This window comes from Sturnira hondurensis, unplaced genomic scaffold, assembly GCF_014824575.4.
Source record: "Sturnira hondurensis isolate 20B ecotype Veracruz unplaced genomic scaffold, ASM1482457v3 Scaffold0016663, whole genome shotgun sequence".
In the NCBI taxonomy this organism is placed as follows: Eukaryota; Metazoa; Chordata; class Mammalia; order Chiroptera; family Phyllostomidae; genus Sturnira; species Sturnira hondurensis.
In genome coordinates, this window is record NW_028089294.1 from 8,204,472 (window position 1) to 8,226,946 (window position 22,475).

Genomic DNA, 22,475 nt, shown 5'->3' on the forward strand with positions numbered 1-22,475 from the left:
TATAATCTACCAGTTCTGTGAGCATCCTGATAAATAGTGTCCTGAATTGTGCTTCTGAGAGGCTGGCAATTTCTTGGTCGCTTAGAGTTATTGGCTCTGGGACTCTGAGTTCTTCTCGCGCCATCTTTTGGGTTGTTCGTGCCTGTTCCATAGCAGGATCAGAGCCCTAAAATGTTCACTAGAGCAGGGCAACTAAGTTGCTGGGTTGTGACGTTGTATGTGGGGGCGGGGTCAAAGAGGGACTATGGCGTCCTGTCTGCTGCCTGCTGCCCCGGCCCTTACCGGTGCAGCAGTTGCTGCCGTCACCGGTCCCACGCGTTTCGTCCCACTGCACTCGAGTGTGCCACCGCCGTCAGCCCTCGCCCCCTGGGGCCTGCGTGGTCTGTCTCACTGTGAGCGAATATGCGCCCGCGGTCTGCCCCGCACCCCAACTGGTTCCCGTCTGCCTGCGCGCCTGGGTCGGGCCGGTCCTGCCCGACCCTGCTCGCTGCTGGCTCCGCCCCTCTTACCGTCCCCGTTGAACGGTTAGATGTAGTCGGACTTCCGTATAATTCAATTTCTGTCCTTTGGTTGTGTCTTTGTTTCTCCAAACCTTTGTTGTATTCAAACTTGGTTGTGGGAGAAGGCACAGTGTTTCCACCTATGCCTCCATCTTTGCGGAAGTCTTCCCATGTTTCTTTTGCGTATTATCAGTACCCTCCCTCAACCCCAGCCTTGCTGGATCGCAGAACTCCTTTAGGAAGGTAGACTCCTCGGAAAGAAGTCTTAAATCACATTACCAGTTCACCAGTCTTACTTGTAGTTTTCTGGCAGTGGTTACTTGGCCAGACTGATCTTTCAAGAACTAGAGAGGGAGAAGGAAAAAGGATGTGGCTAAGGACAATGACCAAGCAAAGGAGAAGCAGGCAAAGAGTCCCAAGTGCTCTTCGTCCCAGTCTGACAAACCTACTTCCTGTCCAGGGACAATCCCGCTGATAACACCTTCGTACTTTGTTACACAGACTTCTTTCTCCTTCACTGTTTTGCTCAACAAGGTTGGAATATTGTCATTCCTTCTACTTCACAGCAGTTTGTTTTCCATGGAAATACTTAATGAAGATCATGGTGCAGTATTAGGGGACATTCGTAGTAGCTTCATAAACTGGTGAAACACAGGTACAGTGTGTACTCGGAAATATTCCTCTAGAGCCGTAACAATGTTTACACACTCCGACCCGTGGATTTCCTGCCTGGGAACCTAGTCTATGGATATTACCCAAATTGCAGAAAACAACTATACAAGAGCATATAAATCACAATGTTATTTATAACAGTCAAAAATGAGAAAAAACAAAACATCCTGCAATAAAGAAATGATTACGTGTGTTTTGTTCTTTCCCCTGATCAATGGCTACTTTACAGTCATGAAAACTGAGGGTTAGATGCTGAAAGTGTGTGTACGTGAAATGATACAATGCTGGTAGTAGCTGCAGAATAATGTAGGGGAAGAGGAGGAAGTGGGTAACAGTATGGCTGAAATTAGCAGCTCTTCGTTTCATCTGGGTGATGGCTGGGTAGGGCTTTATTATACTATTCGCTCTACTTTTTATCCTTTTGAAATAGTACCTTAATAAGTTTATGCGTACTGTAGATGGTAAAACAATCAGGAAAATTGCAGATTGTAAAACAACAAGGGAAATTGTAAATACAATATGAAAAAATAGAGTATAAATTATATACTGCAATTGCAGATGTATGAAATGTACACGAAGGAAAACAATAAAAAATAACCCCAAATGATAAGTGATTGTGTTAGGATTGTCAGTATATGAGTACTTTTTCTTTATTTTTATAAATTGTGTGTCATATAAGGAATTTTTTCAGATTAACTGAAATTGTACAATGTTTATCCTTATCCTTTCTCATCCTTGAAATCTCAAATATGTTTAATCCATTTAGCATAGAATTGCCTTGACTCTTGAGTGCTCATCCCTGTGAAGTTCCCACACATACAGTGAAGTCTCCGTTTCTCTGCATAGATCCTCTCCTTGTATATCTTTGCCACACACTGAAAATTCCAGATGAGGCTTTTTATGCTGTTGGGGTTACCTACCCTTGCTGCCTAAATGGGGTTTGTTTATGAAATCCAAAGTGACTTTAACACGGTCTAAACAAAACGTGTGTGCATTAGCTACCCAAAACTGTATCATTGGCATTTCAAAGACTACTGCAAATGACTTTTAAATTGCCTGATGTTTTAAACTGGGATGATTTAAGTCACTGTCTCTTTTTCTTTTATGTTGAGAGTGAAGACAACTATGTTTTTTCTGTATGTTCACTTTTTCCTTTTCAGTGCTTCTGGCTTTCATTCTAAAGCTCAGGGTGTGGGAACTGTGGTGACTGCTCAATAAAGGAGGTGTTTTGCTACTGTCCAGACATATACTGACCCTTTCTATTCTCTGCTTCTCTTAAGAAATAAAGAAAAGGTAGAGCGTGAAGTAACAGTTTTGGCAGCGCTAGATCATCCAAATATTGTTCGCTACTCTAGTTGCTGGGATGGAACTGATGATGCTGTGGAAAAACAAAGAGACAGGTAACTAAAAAAGAAATTCGCATAGCACATAACAGGATGGAGGAAACCATCATTGACTCTGTGTGGGCCATCAGTAAGGCCACTGATTAATACATACAATAATCACCACCACAAGCACTGTTTGAGACCTTGTTATATCTCGATTCTGCAGGTGAGGAGACCGTGAACAGTATTTTCCTTCCTCCTCTCCTTACTCCAAACTGGTTTTCAAACATTTTTTTCCTGTCCTCAGCTGTTTTCAGCATCTCAGGTGTAGCTTTCCTGATGGCATTCTTTCATAGATACGCTTACTGGCACGTCCGGTTCAGTCTCGTCTGTCAATGACGTCTTGAGGAGGCTGTTCGAACGTGTTGTCGATGCTGCAACTGGTGGGTCCTGTCCTCAGCTGCCAGAGCTTTCCTCTCCCTCTCTCAGGCCCCCAGTTGGTAGGATGCAGTCAGCGGGTCCCTTTCAAATGCAATGACACCATTTATGGTGGGGTGGGGGGCAATAATCTTAGGACCATGAGCTTTGATGGGAGCACCTCACCTTGCATCACTCATGTTTTGTCTCAGGTAAGCCACTGCCAAAGGGCTGGAAGATTCTAAAGAGCAGGCATCTCCCTTTGAAAGCCATTCAGTGCAAACTGGAGCCCACCATGGGCCTGTTCATCCATTTTCTCCCCTCACAAACCCAGCTTCCATCCCACGGACTGAGAACTTTATCATCAGTTTCAGGAGTTCTGGGCCTGATGGGACTTTAGGGACTTCAAGTCCCGCATGGGACTTCTTTAGCTTTCAGCAAATTCTTGGCTACCTCTTTCTATTTTCTAGTCAGGAGACATTCAAAGAATATATATTAATAATGAGACCAACTTAGTTCAGAAGAGAAATATCAAAAGTTAGCAAAATCAGTGCTCTCAGTTACATCTCACAGCAGTGTATTGACATTTCTCTTGGAGTATCTAACCTTGTGCTATTTTTTTAGGCCTGTTTTTTCCTTGACCTCTCTCCTGTTAAACTGTCATCCCCACGACAGCAAGGACAGTGTCTAACTCATTTTCTCATCTTTAGGTGCCTGTTCTATGCTGTTCACAAAATAGATGCTCAGTAGATTGATGATGAATTAAAATATGTTAAATTACTTGAATGATGAGATTTGGTTTTCTATAATTCCATTGGGTTAATGCTCCCATTCCCATCTTTTAGAAAGGTGATCAGGGACCTTTCTAAGCATTGAAGAATGGACAGGCTACACTTCATAAATCAGCTAAACAAATAAAGCTCTGGACATTTGGGGATTTATGATTTAAACAGGAATGGTGTATTATATTTTGATTCAAATTTGTTTATTTAGATTTCTCTTTTGAGACATGTTTGTGCTTAAGAAGTTACACTTTGAAAAAAATACTTGAACAGTAAAATTTAAAAAAATTTTAAATGCTTTTTTTACTGAATTTATTTTTGTTGCTACTTCTCTTTGACCAAGCCCCAAGTGCCTTTTCATCCAAATGGAATTCTGTGATAAAGGAACATTGGAACGATGGATTGATGATAGAAGAGGGATGGGCGCAGATAAAGACTTGTCTTTGGAATTATTTGAGCAAATAGTAAAAGGAGTGAATTATATACATTCAAAAGGCTTAATTCATAGAGATCTTAAGGTAAGTGGAAAATGTGCTTTGGTAGGAATTGATAAATATCACTTAATAATATAAAAATCTGTCTTCTCCAGCTTTAGAATTATTTGACAATCATGAAGAAATATATCCCTGATTCTCTGAAGTTAGAATGGACCTAGAACTTGACCCACATACCATTCCCTAGAGCCACTCAGGAGATCTCCAGGGCTAGCAAACTTGCCCAGACACGGCGCTGCGCTGGAAGGAGCCCATTCACTCCTGGTGCTCGCTGGCTGATAGTCATTCCACTGTAAACACTAACGGCTTTAGTACACTGCCCTTTCTGTGCAGATGATCATGGTGGCTGCTCAGTCCCGGCCTCTGCTGCTACTCGGGCTGGTCTGAGGGGCAGAAGGGATTCTGCTGATGGTGGCTTTGGGAACAGTGGTTCTCCTGCTCTCTCAGCCATTGTTCTTGAGGGCAGTCACAACTACTAAGCCCCGGGTCCAGTTTTTTCATTTTTTTTTTGCGTTTGGACACTTCTGCCTTATGATTAGAAAATTGCAATAATCCAAACCTTGCAACATGAAGCGGACCTTTGTATTGTCATTTTCTTCTGTCTTCCTGGCATCCTACATGGTCTACATGGGCGGTTTTCCCATTTTTCCATTTCGTCAAAAAACAAAAGAAGAGAGACAGAACAGCTTTTCTTTTCAGTCTCTCTTCCGTATGCTGTGCTGTGATTTGCCTGCCGTCCTCACAAACACGCCATGCCGAGTCCTGTCACTGAACCTGTGCGCATGTTCTCGCATGGAACACTCTCCTGCTTGTCCCCTTGGTCCCGGTCCCTTTATATAGCCTTTCCAGATCTCTCTGGATCAGGCAGAAGTACCTCGTTTATATCGATCTTGGCTGTCTGCTTATTCCATTTATCTAAAACACCCAGGAGTGAGGAATGAAGCAAAAGTTTCCCTGAGTGAAATGAACACTTACACAGATAGTCGTTTGTTGGTCCTTCATAAGAATAAGTGACCCGTAAACGATAGTGCACCCTTGGTCTGCCCAGGGGGCTGAGCGATGCCTTCATGTGTGAGTCCTGGTTCCAGTACCTCTCTTTAACAACATCTGAAGGTGTTCTTTGAAGTTAGAACATCAGAAGGACTCTGCTCAGAAAGATACACTTAGAAGGACTATGCCTTCACCTTGGAATAAATCATACATGGAGTGAAGTGAAGAATTAAGCACACTTATCTGTGTATCCAGTAATTTTTAAGAGAATACAGAAGTGTAGGTGTTAGCTCCCACACCCTCCCCAGGATGAACTAGTGCGATTCTGACTGGTGTTGGCTGGAGTCTGCCTTCTCCTCCACCTCCTGTGTCCCCCACCACCTGTGCCCCGGGTCAGGGACTGATCTTTTCTTGTGTCTGTTTGCTCTACATCTGTAGTTGCTCAAAGGTCAGACTCGGATACCACTGAGCCTTCTTTCATCTTCTACAGCTGTTCTAGCTTCACTGATACAGGTGCTGCTGTCTTGCGTATGAAGTAGGATGCAAACGGAGGCGTGCACTTTTTTTGGTGATGCTTCCCATGGTCTTTGTGCAGTAAAGCCTGTTACGTGACGTTTACCGGTGCTTATCACTTCCCGTCGGAATCTTAAGAACTAGACCAGAGGCACTAGGGGAGTGATGCAGACATTTCTGCAGTGAGGGCTTTTGGTCCTTGGAGGTTCAGTCCTCTGAGGCCCACAGCTTCCCTGGTCATCCTCAGCCTGAGCATCAGCCCTTATTCCCGTACTGCCTGTATGAAATTGGCAGCCTCTTTTAATGCTCCGCACCTCAACATTTTGCGAAATGTTTATACCATTACTGATTACACAAAATGTGGCATTGTTTTTCTTTTTAATGAACAGGAAGTAAGCAACCTGATGTTTTTACTACACGGTCCTATCCAGCTTGGATGTGCACTCAGCACCATAAATGTAACCTGTTTCTCAGAGTCAGGCGGTAGGCTCATGTGGGGCTAGCAGCAGCACGTGTGCCAACTCAGCACATTCCTACACTGTAACTTGAATCAGCATTCGCACGTTTCCTCTCCACTTCCACCCCACACACAGCTACAGCTTTCCATCTGTGTTCTTGGTGTTGGCTTCCAGTCCCACTGTTCATTGTTCTAATCCAACTGCTACTTTCTGTGTGGACCTTTTCAGGCTGGCTTCTTGGAAGCTCCTCTGTCAGCCATCCTGGGCTGAAGTCTCCTCCCTCTCAGTGCCTTTACAAGGCCCTCTTACAAGTGTTGGCTCATGAGGCCCGTGCGTGAATGGGTAGCCCAACATTGTACTGCAAGTCCAGCCCTTTAAACTATGGCAAATATTAATGTCCTCCCAGTAACCAACTATTTTCACATTCTTTAGAATTCTGGTCAATACCTTCTACAAATTTGTGGAATAAGATGAACACCCTTCATTCTGTTCTTTTTATTTATTTTTTTAACCTGCTCAAAGAATTGCTTGGAAAAAATACTTCAGTGCTAGTTACTGGTTTCAGGTTAACTTGGTATGCCTTCAAGGATGGGAGGGGTATGTTTTTGAAGAAGTTGTCAGAGATGGGAAAAATTGACAGCAAGGAAGCCCCCACAAGTAGTTCTGCACAAGATACCCCATAGTATTAGTGAGAAGAGACCCATTCTGAGAATCTGAAAATTGGAAGAGATCTTAAGGGCTCCTACTTCAATCCCCATCGAATCCTGGACTCATATTTGCAACATTTCCACCGAGAAGGCATCCAGTTCTGTCTTGAATACTTCCTGGGATAGGGAACTCTTGAACACCCATTTTGGGGACCACACTACTAGTGTTTTTAGGTGACACTATAGCACCCTCTAGTCCTGGGTTTAAGACCCGGGACGATGCGGAGTGAATCCACCTTCCACCCAATAGCTCTTCAGATCTTTGAAGCCAGCTCTGCCCTGGGCCTTCTCTGCTAACAGAGAAGTCCTGACTTCCTCAGCTGGCACTTTAAGAGACCTGGGATACTAAATTTTATGTTTTGAGCTACCCATGTAAGGGTAAAATGCCTTATACGGTAGTAAGCAAATATAAAATTAGCCGTTGCCAGATATGATTTGGATATGTGATACCAGTCTGTCAAAACGGTGCTTACACTTAACCATTGTTTTTTTCTTTTTCTGTAGCCGAGTAACATATTTTTAGTAGATACAAAACAAATAAAGATTGGAGACTTTGGACTCGTAACATTTCAGGAATATCATGAAAAGAGGACACGTGATCGGGGAACTCCCCTGTACATGAGCCCAGAACAGGTGAGGTTACTTTCCTTTTTATCTCTCTATATTTTTTACTTCTTTCAGTTTTTTCAATCATAAAAATAATAGACATCTCTTAATACAATCAAAACAGTACCAAAGTATATAGATAAAAATGGGAAAGTCCCATTAACCTTCCTTTTATTGTACTTTTACTCCACTAACGACAGTTTGTTGTTAATTCTTTAAGATCGTTTACTTGTGAGTTGTAAAAATATACAAACACAGGTATATATTTACACAGGATTTTTACATAAAATATACATACATACTTTTTTAGTAGAATACTAACTATAGCGTTCTTTTGTGACTTTATTTTTTCACTCGACAGCATATCATAATTTTTCATATTGCTATAAGTAGATCTGACCCATTTTTAAAAAGAATTTATTTATTCATTTTTAGACAGAGGGGCAGGGAGGGAAAAAGAGGGAGAGAAACATCAATGTGTGGTTAGCTGTCACGTGCACCCTACAGGGGACCTGGCCCATAACCAGGCAGGTGCTCTGACTGGGAATCCAACCAGTGACCCTTTGGTTCGCAGGCTGGCACTCAGTCCACTGAGCCACACCAGCTGGGTGACACATTCTTTTTTTTTTTAAAGATTTTTTTATTTATCTTTAGAGAGGAAGGGAAGGAGAGAGGGAGAGAAATATCAATGTATGGTTGCCTCTCGTGTGTCCCCTGCTGGGAACTGGCCTGCAACCCAGGGATATGCCCTGACTAGGAATCGAACCGAGATACTCTGGTTGCAGGCCCGTGCTCAATCCACTGAGCTACACCAGCCAGGGCTCACATTCTTTTACATAACTATATTGTATGCCAAAGAGAGCTCTATCATGATTTAATTATTTTCTTATTGATGGGTATTTATTTAGATTGTTTCCAGCTTTTTGCATTTATAGACATGTTATATGTCTTCTTCCTTATGTTTGAATCTGAGGACAAATATTTCTATGATAACCTATGATAGATTCCTTGAAGTACAATTATTGAATAGAATGACAAGTGCATTTCCAAGTTGCGAAATGCTGTGAGGTTGTCACTTTTAAAAAGTGATTCTACTGTGCTCTCCTATCTAAGTGCAGGAGGGTGCCGCTTCCTCCATCACACGGTCAGTCAGGCTAGGGTATGGGCAGACTACAGTTTTGGTCAGTGTGATGAGTGAGGGCTGTCTTGCTCTTTTAGTTTGCATTTTCCGGGTTCTTGGCAAGGCAAGCCGTCTTTGTATGTGTTGCCTTATAATTTTCCTGTAAATTCTCTATTCCTCTTCTTTGTTTCATTTTTTAAATTAGGTTATATTTTTTGATTTACTTGTAAGGAATCATGTATTTTAGAAATTGATGCTATATCTATTAACTGTCTTACTGAATTTTTTCCTTGATCATTACTCATTCTTTTCTTGTTTATCATGCAATATAGAAGGTTTTAAGTGTTACATGTATCGACATTTTCTTTATGGCTGCTAGATTTCTCAGTTTTTACTTTGGAAGTTATTTCTACCATAAGATTATAAAATATTCTGTGTTTTTGTTAATTCTTCAGTTGGACTTGAATTAATTTTTGCATCTTTATGAGTAAGGATTATAACTTGATTTTCCCCACCTGGGTACCTCTAATTGTTCAATCACCATGTATTAAATAGTTTATTGTTTAAAATATTATTTTTAGGAAAATTGATAGAGGCAAAAGGAGAACATAGGTTACCAAAGCCTGAGGGGGGAAGGCATGGGAAGTTATACTATTTTTAAGTGGGCACAGTGTCTATTGGGGATGGTGGAAAAACCTCTGGAAATAGAGAGTGGTGATGGGAACACAACATTGTGAAGACACTCAATGCCCCTGAACTCTGCAAATACAAATGGCTAACATGGTAAATGTTACGTTATGTATGTTTTAGCACAAAAAAAAATGCTGTTTCATCATGCATGAAATTCCCACATACTCATGGATCTGTGTGTGTCCAGTTGATTTTTTCTTTAATATTGTGCTGTTTTAATTATTATAGCATTATTAAATAGATTTTAGTATTTGGACAGTGGGATCTCTCATATTATTCTTCAGTTTAAAAGTGCTCTTAGTATTCACATTCATGATTCCAAATAAGTGATAGAATCAGCTTGTCATGTCTCATAACTGGTATTGAGATTTTGATAGCAATTGCATTACATTTAAGGATTTAGTTGATAAAGATTGGCATCTTTTTAAAAAAAATTTATTTATTATTATTATTTTATCTTTAGAGGGGAAGGGAAGGAGAGAGGGAGAGAAATATCAATGTATGGTTGCCTCTCATGCATCCCCTGCCAGGAAGTGGGAACTGGCCTGCAACCCAGGCATGTGCCCTGACTGGGAATTGAACCACGATCGTGTGGTTCGCAGGCCCGCGCTCAATCCACTGAGCTATACCAGCCAGGGCAAGATTGGCATCTTAATATATTTAAAACTTCTCCAGAAAGTTGGTAGATTTCTCCATCAGTCAGCTTTTGCCAGCCAGTGCTATGGTAAGAAATGACCCCTAATTTCCTGGTGGTGCCCACAACACCAAAGGTTTATTTCTTGCTCACCTGACGTGTCTGCTACAGCCTGGCTAAAGTTTTGCCCCACGCGTCTCCTTCACTCCAGAACCCAGACTGAAGGAAGACTCCTAACTGAGCATTGCTATTTCTACTGGAAAAAGTATTGTCATAGTCTTGTGATGGCCTTTGAGGTTCTGCTCAGCAGTGGCATACATCACTAAACATCGTTGCCCAGAGCCACGTGCATGGCCCAGCTCAAGGCCAAGCATGTAGGGGAATGCTGTGCTCTCACTGGGAGGTCAGTGCACAATTGGGAGCAATAACACAATCTACCTCAAGGTCACATTTACATTTTTCAGTGAAATTCTAAAATACTTTTTCTTTGTGAGAATTGCTCGTATTTTAAAGCTTTTCCCTGAGGATGTATGGTGTTCGGTCATTAAAATGGGACTTCTTGTTTCTAATTGATGATGAGTGAGTGAGGCTATAGATTTTTAAAATATACTTATTGATTTGTAATTGTCGTGAAATACATATAACATAACATTGACCATCTTCACCATATGGATTTATTATTTTTAAAGTATATTTTATTGATTCTGTTACAGTTGTCTCAGATTTTCCCCCATTTGCCCCCTTCTACCCAGTAACTCCTTTCTTCCAGCATTCCCCCTGCTTAGTTAATGTCCGTGGGTCACACATATAAATTCTTTTGGCTTCTCCATTGCCTGTACTGTCCTTGACATCCCCCTGTCTATTTTGTACCTACCAATTATGCTTCTAAGTCCCGATAACTTCCCCCCCATTCTCCCCCACCCCCCCTCATAGCTGATAACCCTCCAAATGATCTCCATATTTGTAATTCTATTCCTGTTCTAGTGTTTTGCTTAGTTTTTGTTCTTTTTAGATTCAGCTGACAGTTGAGTTTGTTGCCATTGTAATATTCATAGTTTTGATCTCCTTTTTCTTAAATAAGACCCTTTAACATTTCTTATAATAAGGGTTTGGTGTTGATGAACCCCTTTAGCTTTACCTTGTCTTGGACGCACTTTATCTGCTCTTTCATTCTGAATGATAGCTTTGCTGGATAGAGNCCGTTCTAGTGTTTTGCTTAGTTTTTGTTTTTTTTTTTTTAGATTCAGCTGACAGTTGAGTTTGTTGCCATTTTAATATTCATAGTTTTGATCTCCTTTTTCTTAAATAAGACCCTTTAACATTTCTTATAATAAGGGTTTGGTGTTGATGAACCCCTTTAGCTTTACCTTGTCTTGGACGCACTTTATCTGCTCTTTCATTCTGAATGATAGCTTTGCTGGATAGAGTAACCTAGGTCCTTGCTTTTCATCACTTTGAATACTTCTTGCCAATCCCTTCTTGCCTGCAAAGTTTCTTTTGAGAAATCAGCTGACAGCCTTATGGGAACTCCTCTGAAGGTAACTCTCTGCCTTTCTCTTGCTGCTTTTAAGATTCTTTCTTTATCTTTCACCTTTGGCATTTTAATTATGATGGGTCTTGGTGTGGATGTCTTTAAGTCCAGCATGTTTGGAACTCTCTGTGCTTTCTGGACTTGTATGTCTATTTCCTTCACCAAATTAGGGAAGTTCTCTTTCATTAGTTTTTCAAGTAAGTTTTTAATTCCTTGCTTTTCCTCTTCTCCTTCTGGTACTCCTATGATTCAGATGTTGGCCCTTTTGGAGATGTCTCAGTGTCTTCTTAAATTCTCCTTTTGTTGTTGTTGTTGTTGTTGTTGTTCTTTTGTTTGAATTCTTATTTTTTCATTTTGTTCTGCCTGAATGTTTATTTATTCCTTATGTTCTAAATCATTGATTTGAACCCTAGCTTCCTTTCCTTCATTGTTGGTTCCCCGTGGATTTTTCTTTATTTCACTTAGTGTAGCCTTCATTTCTTCCCTTATCCTTTTGCCATATTCAGTGAGGTCTTTGCGCATTCTGACCACCAGTGTTTTGGACTCTGCATCTGATAGGTTGGCTATGTCTACATCACTTAGTTCTTTTTCTGGGACTCTGTTATGTTTCTTCATTTGGACCATATTTCTGTCTCCTCATTGGAAGCCTCCCTGTGTCTGTGTACTAGGCAGAGCCACACTGTCCGTCTTAGCACACCTGTTACGTTGTATGGGGCAGAGCTTTGAGTATTTGCCTGGGTGGAGCAAGCTGCTTTGTCACTTTGTGGCTCTGTGTGTGGGTGAAGGGTTGAGGAGGGGACAGTGTCACTGCTGGTTGACCTCTGGGGGCTTGCCTGGCACTTGCTCCTTTTCCAGTCACTTCACCCACTTCTGTCTGTGACTGGCACCCCTCCAGCTGCTGTCCTGGTTGTGGTTCCAGGGTGGGTGGGTTTGTGTAGATTCAGGGCTCTCCTGAGAATCCAGCATTTCTTCTGCTGCCCCAAATCCCACTGGCTTTACAGCCAGAAGTTATGAGGCTTCATTTTCCTGGTGCTGGAAACCTGGGCTGCCTGGTCTAGCCTGGGGCTGGGATTGCTCAGGACTGATGGGATGTCCTCCTGATTTTTATCCACCACAGGTGAATGTGGGGCCGCTCATTCCATAGGCCGCTGCTGCCTCGCCACCTTACTAGCCCAGCTCACCCACAATGCATCCTCTGTACCCCATCTCCCCGTCTTTGCCCCTCTGACCTTTCTGGATGAATATACCTTCTTTAAATCCTTGATCGTCACACTCCCATACAGTTCTGGGTGTTTTTCACTTTTAAGTTAGTTGTGTTCTTCCTTATGGTTGTACAGTGAGGCGAAGTGTGTCTACCTATACATCCATCTCGACTGGATGCCCCGTCTTCACCATTTTTTAGTGAACATTTCAGTGGAGTAAGTGCGTGTTGTTGTGCTACTATTGCCACCATCCATCCACAGAACTCTTCATCTTGCAAAACCGAAACTCTGGGACCCGCTGACCAGCTCCTCATTCCCTTCTCCCCGCAGCCCCTGGCAATCACCACTCTGTTTTCTGTCTCTGTGAACCAGACTGCTCTAAGTACCTCCTAAGTGTAATCAGAGAGTATTTGGGACTGGCTTATGTCACTCAGCGTAATGTCCTCAGGACTCATCCATATGTGGTAGCACATGTTCAGATTTCCTTCCTTCTAAAGGTTGAATAATATTCCATTGTATGAATGGACCACATTTTGTTGATTCATCCATGGATGGGTATTTGGGTTGCTTCTAGCTTTTGGCTATTGCAAAAAAAAAGTGCTTCTATGAGTATGGTTGTACTATATTGATTTATGCATGTTTGGCTGATATATAGGCTAATTAACAATAGTTTTTTGTTTTTGTTGATTGCTTATTGTCCATTTTCATCTTTTGGGGTTGTTCATCCAATTTTTCTTTTTGATTTATAAATGTCCTTTAAAAGTCATTTTAACTGAAAACATACTCTTCAAAAAACCTCTATTATTTTGCCGTCCTGGGATAGATATACTGAGTTATCTGGTGATTTGAGGGTGTAGAACCCCCACCACCCAGAGGCAGCCTGTGCTCTACCTTCTATCACCATTAATTAGTTTTCCCTGTTCTGGAGCTTCCTCTGAATGGAATCTTTCAGTATGTATTCTTTTGTATTTGATCATCTCACTCAAAGCAATGTTGGAGAACCTCTCATTGTTGCTTCTACCAGCAGATGGTTACCTTTTATTGCTGAGTACTGTTCCCTACCTCTGAGGCACATACTTCAGAGATATTGCAGGTTCGTTTCCAACAATTGCAATAAAGCAAGTATCACAACAGAGCAAATCACATGCACTTTTTGGTTTTCCAGTGCGTATAAAACTTGTTTACACTGTATTTATACTGTAGCTTATCCACTATGCAGTGGCATTATGTCTTAAAACAACATAGCACCTTAATTAAAGAATACTTTGTTACTAAAATTGCTAACCAACATCTGAGTCTTCAGTGAATTGTGATGTTTTTGCTGGTGGAGGGTCTAGCCTTGATGCTGACGGCTGCTGACTGATCAGTGAGCTGGTTGCTGAAGTTTGGGGCGGCCATGGCAGTTTCTAAAAATAAGATAATGAAGTTTGCTGCAGTGATTGATGTTTACTTTCACCAGTGATTTCTCAGCACCACGCGATGCTGTTTGTTAGCATTTTACAACAGAGTAGGATTTCTTTCAAAATTATAGTTAATTCTCTCAAACCGTGGCACAGCTTTGTTAGGGAGAAGCCTGGAAGAACTAACCTTTGTTATTTCTTCTTGCCAATGCAGTAAAGAATTACAGATCACCAAGTCCATTAGTATGTAAGCAGGGTTTATCAGTGATATGTTCTCATGGAAGAGAACAGGCCTGGTGGGAGTGAAAGGCACAGGTTCAGGACAGGGCAAGGGCATCAGGTCCTTTGTCTTCAGGACTTATGTAGTTGGTAGGATGGGTTGAAGAAGTTACATATTGATTGATGGGTAAAAGTGGTGGCAGCTTTCCCTGGGGGACATGATGACCCAAACTTAAGTATGTGTGAGGGTCTGTTAGCCGAATCCTTATCTTGCTCCAGACACCATTTGTTCATCTTGTAAAACAGATACGTGACGGGAGTCAGTTAATTGAAGTTGGGACAGTTACCCAAAGTTACTTATGGGCTGTTTCTGTAAGCATTAGGGACTCCTTCGTAAAACAGATAGTGACCAGAGGAAGGCAATTAACCAAAGTTGTTTTATGGGCTGCTTCTTTGGGCACTGTGAACCCGGTCTTTTTCCCCCTTCCAGGCCTTGGGATGGATACACAGTTCAGGGCTTTCTTTCCCAGATAGTGGAAGCGCTACATAGAATTTCAAAGACTTCCCTCCTTCCTTGCTAACATAGTATTTCTTGTGATGTTGGGACAGTTGGCAATATTATCAGTCCAGGCTCAAGACTGCTGAGTTAGTGAGTGAGACATATCTCCCTCCTCCTCCCTACCTTGATTTACTATCCATCCTACATAAGTGCTAAAAGGCGTTTCCTGGCAACCAGGATGCTAGATGCTGGCCAATAACAGCAGCACAGCCTCAGAGCTCTTCCTGTGCTGTCTCCTGCCTCAGCTTTATCTACCAAGTATATGTAATATTTGAACTCTTGTCAAGATACTAACAGGTGAGAGAAAAGAAAAGAAAGTAGAAGACAGCATTCTCTAAATAAATTCAAATTTAGTAGCCTCTTAGGAAAACAATGATCATTTGCTACTCCACATCACAATAAAGTGTTTCTGAATGGATTTGTGATCTAATTTTTAAAAATGCGGTACAGTGAAATGCAATAAAACAAGGTATGCCTATATACTGTGATTTGTTTATCCATTCTCCTGCTGATGGACATTTGGATTGCTTCCAGTTATGGAATATTATGAATAAATCTTATATGAACATTTGCATGCAAGTCATCTACTAGAAACTACTTGAACTGTTTCAGCTGCCACATCTCATTTAATGCCACAATCAAACTCTGAGGTTGAAACTATTGTTACTCCATTTTATGGTTGTGATTATTCCCATGTTGATGGTTAATTTACATGGTATTTACAGGTATTTAGTGACAAAGATTTGAACTTGGGCATACTCCACAGATCAAACATAACACTGTTACAGAAGATATTTTGATCAAATAACTTTTTTGGCTTCAGAAGGCATGGATGTTTATATCTGGGGAATAATAAATATAAATATATTGGTCTTTTTAGATCTCTTCCCCCAAATATGGCAATGAAGTGGACATCTTTGCTTTAGGGCTAGTTCTTGCAGAGCTTCTGTACATACCTACTACACGTTTGGAAATAGCTAAGGTAAGTCATCTCACAGAAGGAATCTGGCAACGAGAATTACTGGCCATCATCTCTGACGTGCATCTGTGGACAGTTCTTGCCCTCCTGTAGGGGTGGGCTTGAACATACCAGTGTTTCCTGCACATGAAATCTGGCTTTTATCTCATGTTTGGGCCACAAAATTTTTTGTTAGTTCTGGTCAAGATGGTGGAGTAGGGAAACAGTGCGCTTGTCTCCTCCCACCACTGCATCAATATTACAACTAAATTCTGGAACAGCCACCCTTGAAAACCCCCAGAAGACTAGCTGGCCAGAACCTCTGTACCAAAGGGTATAAAGGAAAAGCCATGTCGAGACTGAATTTCAACTGTAATTGAAAAATTAAAACAAAGAAACAAAAAAAAGCCCTTTTTGTTAAGGGCCAAAAGCTTTTTTTTTTTTTAAAGGTGTGTGCCTCTCATAAAACCATAGCTGTTTATTCCTATTTGAGTCAGTCAGTAAAATTTTGGTTAACTGCTTGGTGTAAGACCCTGTGATCAGTGCTGCAAGGATTATAAAAGTGAATAAGCCTTATTCTTAAGGAGCTTATACTCTAGAAAGTAGGTACTATAAGAGAAGGCTACAAATGTTTCGGGAGAAAGCATGAAGTCTTAGAGAGCAGCTAGGAGGAGACCCTCCCAGCTGTAAGGATTTGGGCTTTGTGGAGGAGTTCAAGCTGGGCTCTGAAGGACGGGTTGGCTTCTAACAGTCCAAAATAGAAAGAAGGTGATTCTAGCACGGAGATAGGAATGTGCAGAGTGTTTGGGGGGATATTAGGCAGAGTCTGATATTTTTATTGGAATCTACAAGTTATAAGGAAGTGGTGGTTGATGGGATTGGAAAGACGCATTGGGGCTAAATTAAGGCAGAAATGTGGCCTTTGTTGTGAAGGCCGTGGGGAGCCACTACACAGTCTGAAGCTCAGTAAAGGGGACTCATTTGGAGTCAACAGCATTCTCCCCTATGAAACAGGTAATGAAAATACCTGCTGTATAGGGTTCCAAAAGGAAGGGGGAGAAGGCCTGTACCCTTGACATTTCCACATGTTGTAATGATAAAGATTTTATTGGATGGGAGGGGTGGGGAAGGAGAGTCCTGCTCACTTCCCGGCTAAAGAGACTCTCCGAAGCTCCGAAAATGTACGAGATTTAGGATAGCCCCAGCCTTTGTTGTTTTCTATGTGTTTCCTCCCAAGCGAGTCATTTCCTAATGAATGGATATATGTTTTGTTTTCAGATTTTCGAACATCTGAGGAGTGGTGTTGTCCCAGATGAATTTGATGACAAAGAAGTGAGCACTTGAAAATAACCAGAATTTTATTTATTTCAATCTTTTATTTCCTCATCGTATGACTATTTCTGTTATTACAGAAAAGTCTTCTCCAGAAATTGCTGTCAGCTGAACCCAAGAAACGACCTAAGGCATCTGAAATACTGAAGACCTTGGAGGAGTGGAAGTCCGCGGAGAAGCGGAAGGCTGTGGTCGGAGAGCAGAGGATGCGGCACACGCGCTAGCGCCTTTCTGAACAAGTGGCCTGCTTCCGACGTTCGCTTTCCCTGCGACTGTCTGAAACTTGCTAGGGATTAGTTTCCTTTTCCCTAATTCTTTTTACTACATTTGCAGAAAGTTTTGCACTTTTTAACTTCAAAAATGTTTTCACATTTTACTTTTCCCCAGGTCATCTCCTTATTATGAAGATGGGGGGAAAAATCCCTCAATTTTTTATCTCGAACAATTGAAAAGTCTTTATCAAATGCCTACTGCTTCTAGGCCAAAAAAAATAAATCTTTCCATGTCTTAAATAGGTAATGAGACAGTTGGAGGAACATGGTAACCATAACAAGATAAGTTGTAAGGAGTCACTTTGGAAAATTTGGTAACCTCTAAAGGTAAATGTGTATATGCCAGAATGGAATTCCTACATTCTGCCTAAAAGAATGTTCATAGAATTTCTGTTTGTAAAAGCCAAAGGAACAGAAAACCATACTACTGTTCATCAAGAGAAAAATGGATACATACATTGTATTCACACTGGAGTACTATATAGCAGTGAAGGTGAACAAAGTACTGAGAAATGTATACCGTGATACATCTCTCAGGAATAATGTTAAGCAGCAAAGCAGGTTGCAGAAAATATATACAGAATGATTCCATTTATATAAGGTTCCAGAACATGCTAGATGAAATCATTTTGTTTAGGAATCCAGACAAATGTGGTAAAAACCATAAAGGGAAGGAAATGTTGAGAAATGTTAAATTTTGATAGCGGTTGTCTCTGAGGAGGGATGGGATTTTGTGCGAATGGGGAAGGGGATTTCAAAGCTACAGCTAACTTCTTTTTCTTAAACCAGATGTTGAGTCTACTAGTGTTTACTAGTAGACTCAATACAAAAATTATTCTTTTTATCTTAAATACATTTTGTATCTATTCTAACAAACACTTTAAAGAGATGGTAACTGCGGTATAAGGCAAGCTAAGCGTAGAAAACTGTCAGCCTGGAGGGTTGAGATCCCTTTCCACTGGAGTCTGACGGCACAGGGCTTCCACGTGGCGCTCTAGCAAGGGACTTAAGTGAGTAGAGAGGCGACCACGTGAGAAGTCTGGGCAAGGGGTATGGCGTATTAGATAACACAGAATAATCATTAATTTTATTAGGCGTGATAATGATATTGTGGTTGTGAAGGACAGTGTCTCGTTCCTGGGAAATGTGTGCAGGAACATCCAGGGTGGATATCGCGTCGTGTCTGCAACTTGCAAACGCTCAATGAATACATGGGGAGAGAGAGAGAAAGCAAATGTGGTGAAATGTTAGCAGTGGAACCACCGATAAATCTGGGTGGGTGGTACAGAGAGTCTCTCCCCGTATTCCTTGAACTTTCCCGTCGGTTTGAAGTTTTTCTGGGAGGAGAGTAATCTTTTTTTAAGACTACCATCTGGATATAATGAATAAGGCTATCCTCAAAAGAAGGTAGCCTTATTTTCACTTTCTCATTTTACTATGTATACTATTATGAAATAAATATTATAGCATTTCTTGGAAGCTTTTATTTATTTGTGAGTATATGTCTTCTCAGCCTCAAAATTATATTGAATAAAAAGTATATTCTTAATCAGAAGAAGAGAGGGGCAGGGGCTGGGGACCGCATCTGCAAATTAAAGTGCTCATACACGTGCGGAGATTTTGAAAGACACACCTATCTGTATGATGCATATGGATATTATATTTACCCCCTTTAAAAAATTTTCTTTTGCTGACCTAGGGCAAATTTAGGCATTGTTTCTTTGTAAATAATTAAAAATGATCTTTATGTCTAACAAGTAAGATCTTTTTAATATTAACAAAACCATAATATCATTATCACTCAACAAAATTAATGAAACCTTTTAAATTATTTGATAATTCAGCTTGCATTTGATTTTTCTGTCTCAAAAATACCTTCCTATGGGTTGTTTCAATCAGGATGTATTTTACTCTATAACATTTACCCTTGTTTTTAGTGTCTTCCCTCCTGCCATTTATTTGAGGAAGGAACTGGGATATATATCATACAGGATTTACTCCATTCAGGATTTGACTTATGGTATCCCCTCAGTGTCTAGTTAGATCTAGAATCTTCATTTGATTCTGGCTTGAAGCGTTTTTTCCCCCAAGGATCCTTCATAGGCGATGCTGTACACTTTCTCCAGCGCCACTCGGGAGGAACCTGCTGTCTTGTTCCACTTCGGCTTTCAGGTTGATCAGTGGTGGATTGTGGTGGGCTTCCCATCCATTGTCCAGCTACAGGTTTTAGCAACCACTGGTGAATGTCTGGATTCATTATTTTATTAGGGGTTACAAAATAGTGATTTTAGGATTCTATCCGTCCTTTTGCATTTATCACCTGTGATTCTTCTATAAAGAACTTTTTCTTCAGCCAAATGGGAGAGATGGGATAAATATTTAACTTACTAGTTTTAGAATGAGTCAGTGCCCTAGTAACCTCCAGTGGTGACAAGCAAGATTTTTTATCTTTAAGCAGGGATGTGACCCAACTGGTACTCTGAAGCGGTGTATTTAGAATGGGTTGGAGCAGGAAGAGACTATATTTGAAAAGTGGGGGAAGTCTGCGAGGTTCAGAGGGACTAATAGGAGGGGACCGAACCAGAAGCACTTGGCAACTAATGGGATGTGAAGGGTTAGAAGGAGGTAAGCATCAGAGGTTACCTCCAGGTTTGTCTGAAGGTGAGTGACAGGAATATGATGCCCTTAAAGGAAATACAGGTATCCACTAAAATAACCCCCCTAAGAGCCATATATATTTGAGGGATGTTTTTCTCACTTTTATCTATTATACAGTTTTTAAAAGATTTTTATTTATTTTTTTAGAGGGGAAGGGCGGGGGAAACATTGATTTGCAAGAGAAAGATCGTTTGGCTGCTGCTCACACACCCCCAACTGGGGACCTGGCCCACAACCCAGGCCTGTGCCCTGACTAGGAATTGAACCAGTGACCTTTAGTTTTGCATCCCCAACCCACTGAGCCACACCAGTCAGGGCCTTATTATACGGTTTTCTAGTGAGTTAGAATTTGAGCCGATAGTAGGGCCACCATATGTCTATCTACATGGTGTGGAGCACATTTGGGAGGTAAAATGTCAGATATCATCTGGAGATACCGAGTCTGAGGTGCTGCCAGACCGTTCAGGTGAGGATGTAAAGCAGACTAGGAAACAGCATGGGAACTCGGGGGTCGATCAGAAGCATACACAGAAGTGAAGTGTGTGTTACTGAGAAGCAACCCCTGATGCTCCACGCTGACTCCAAGAGAGAGATTCCATAGGAAAGAGGCCGAAGGAACAAAGCATGGCAGGCAGACGTCTCCACTTAGATATTTACTCTTCATATCCAATGCCAATCCCGTCCTTAGGGCCTGTGATTCGGTATCTGTGATTGTGACCTGTTCCAACCTGGAGTTCCTCAGGATGGTCTTAGATGAAGGCCCTGTAGTTGATAGCTGTCGAGTGGCCTAAACATTTAACTAAAATTTGTGTAATAAGTAAAATTATGAGGCAAATAAAACTGTTCTTAAGCCGTGGCTGGGTGACTTGGCTGGATGAGTTGGGGAATGTCGTCCCCTACACCAAAAGGTTGAGGGTTCAATTCCCAGTCAGGGCACATACCTAGGTCACGGGTTTGGTCCCCAGTTGGGGGTGCCTGTGAGATGCAACTGAGTGATATATCTCTTCCATATCAATGTTTCTCTCTCCCTCCCCCCACTTCTCTCTCTAAAAAGTCATTGGACACATCCTCAAGTGAGGATTAAAAAAATCGCTTTCAAATATCTGTGGCTCTTTTGGAGTTAATTTGATTGGCACCTGTATTACTTTCCTACGGCTGCCGCAATAAATTACCACAAACTCGGTGGCTTAAAACAAAATGCATTTATTTTCTTACAGTTCTGCAGGCCAGGAGTCTGAAATGAGTCACTGGGCTAAGGTCAAGGTGCTGGCAGGGCCGGGCTCCTCTGGAGGCTCCCATTCCATGACACGTGTTCATCATTACCTGAGGCAGCCCGGCCACCCTGGCCGGCTCTGGGTTACCTGAGTAGGCTTCCGCACTCAGTGGCTCTCTGCTATGGTTTCTACCTGAAATTCCCTTCACCTATGTTTAAATAGCAACCTGACTGAGATATAACTCACATATCCTATGATTCTCCCATTTAAAGAATAGAGTTCAGTGGTGTTTCACATATTCAGAGTCATGAAGCCATGAGCACCATCATTTTTAAAACTTTTTGTCAGTCCCTAGAGAGACCCCATGTCCATTAGCAGTCATTCCTCATCTCCCCCCAGTTCCAGTGACTGATCTATCTGTAGAGGTTTCTGCATTCTGGACCTTCCGTGGAAATGGAACAGGACAGTAAGTGGTCCTCTTCACTTCGTGAAATGTTTTTAAGGTTCACCCAGGTGGTGGCATGGATCGGTAGTTCACTCCCTTTCATTGGCTCTATCATTCTATTTACTCTCCAGTCGATGGACATTTGGGTTGTCCCCCTTTCCTGCTATTAGGAACAAGGCTACTGTGAATGTCCGGGTCAGGTTTTATGTGGACACGTTTCCACTTCCCGGGACCATACACCCGAGAGAGCCAATGCTGGGTCGTATTGTGACTTCCTCACTGTTTTGCATATCAAAGTTACGTTTGGAACCCAAATTCAGTGCTACTTCTGCAGCGTTCCCTCTCCCACGCAGAATGAGGCTTCTCCCTAGTACTCCTATTGTTTCGTACCTCAGTATTGGTCTTGCCAGTTGGCCTCAGAGCTCAGCTATACACACTGAATTTCTGGAAAACAGGGATAGGCAGTCTTAACTTTTGTACACCCCAAGGCCGTGAGTGTACTGCCCTGCATAAAGCAGACACTTAGGATTAAGTGCTTTTGACTTGGTGGCGACTATTAATTTCACATGCTTGAATTTACAAAATGTGTCTACTACTAAATGTTCACTTTTAAAATTTCAACAATAAAATGTTTGGTAAATAACACAAAGTGAAGTATCTGTAAGGCAAATCTATTGGCTACATTGAAGTCTATGTATTTTGAATTTTAGAAGCTCCAGTGTTTGAGTTTAAAAAAGTGAAGGGATTGAGCAGAAAAAAAAAAGACAACAGAACAGA

General features: G+C 41.5%; 1 protein-coding gene across 3 annotated transcripts in view; it reads left to right on the forward strand.

Moving 5' to 3' along the window:
• EIF2AK2 (eukaryotic translation initiation factor 2 alpha kinase 2) overlaps positions 1-17,806 on the forward strand; it is a 36,855-nt gene extending 19,049 nt beyond the window's left edge. For 2 of the 3 annotated variants that reach the window (XM_037066559.1, XM_037066558.1), the window contains exons 11-16: positions 2,453-2,572; positions 4,040-4,214; positions 7,363-7,491; positions 15,700-15,801; positions 17,056-17,109; positions 17,190-17,806. In XM_037066559.1, the coding sequence (XP_036922454.1) occupies positions 2,453-2,572; positions 4,040-4,214; positions 7,363-7,491; positions 15,700-15,801; positions 17,056-17,109; positions 17,190-17,333 (724 nt within the window). In that variant the 3' untranslated portion in view covers positions 17,334-17,806. The remainder of the gene's footprint in view (positions 1-2,452; positions 2,573-4,039; positions 4,215-7,362; positions 7,492-15,699; positions 15,802-17,055; positions 17,110-17,189) is intronic. The other variant, XM_037066560.1, reaches the window with a different exon arrangement.
• The last annotated feature ends 4,669 nt before the right edge of the window (positions 17,807-22,475 follow it).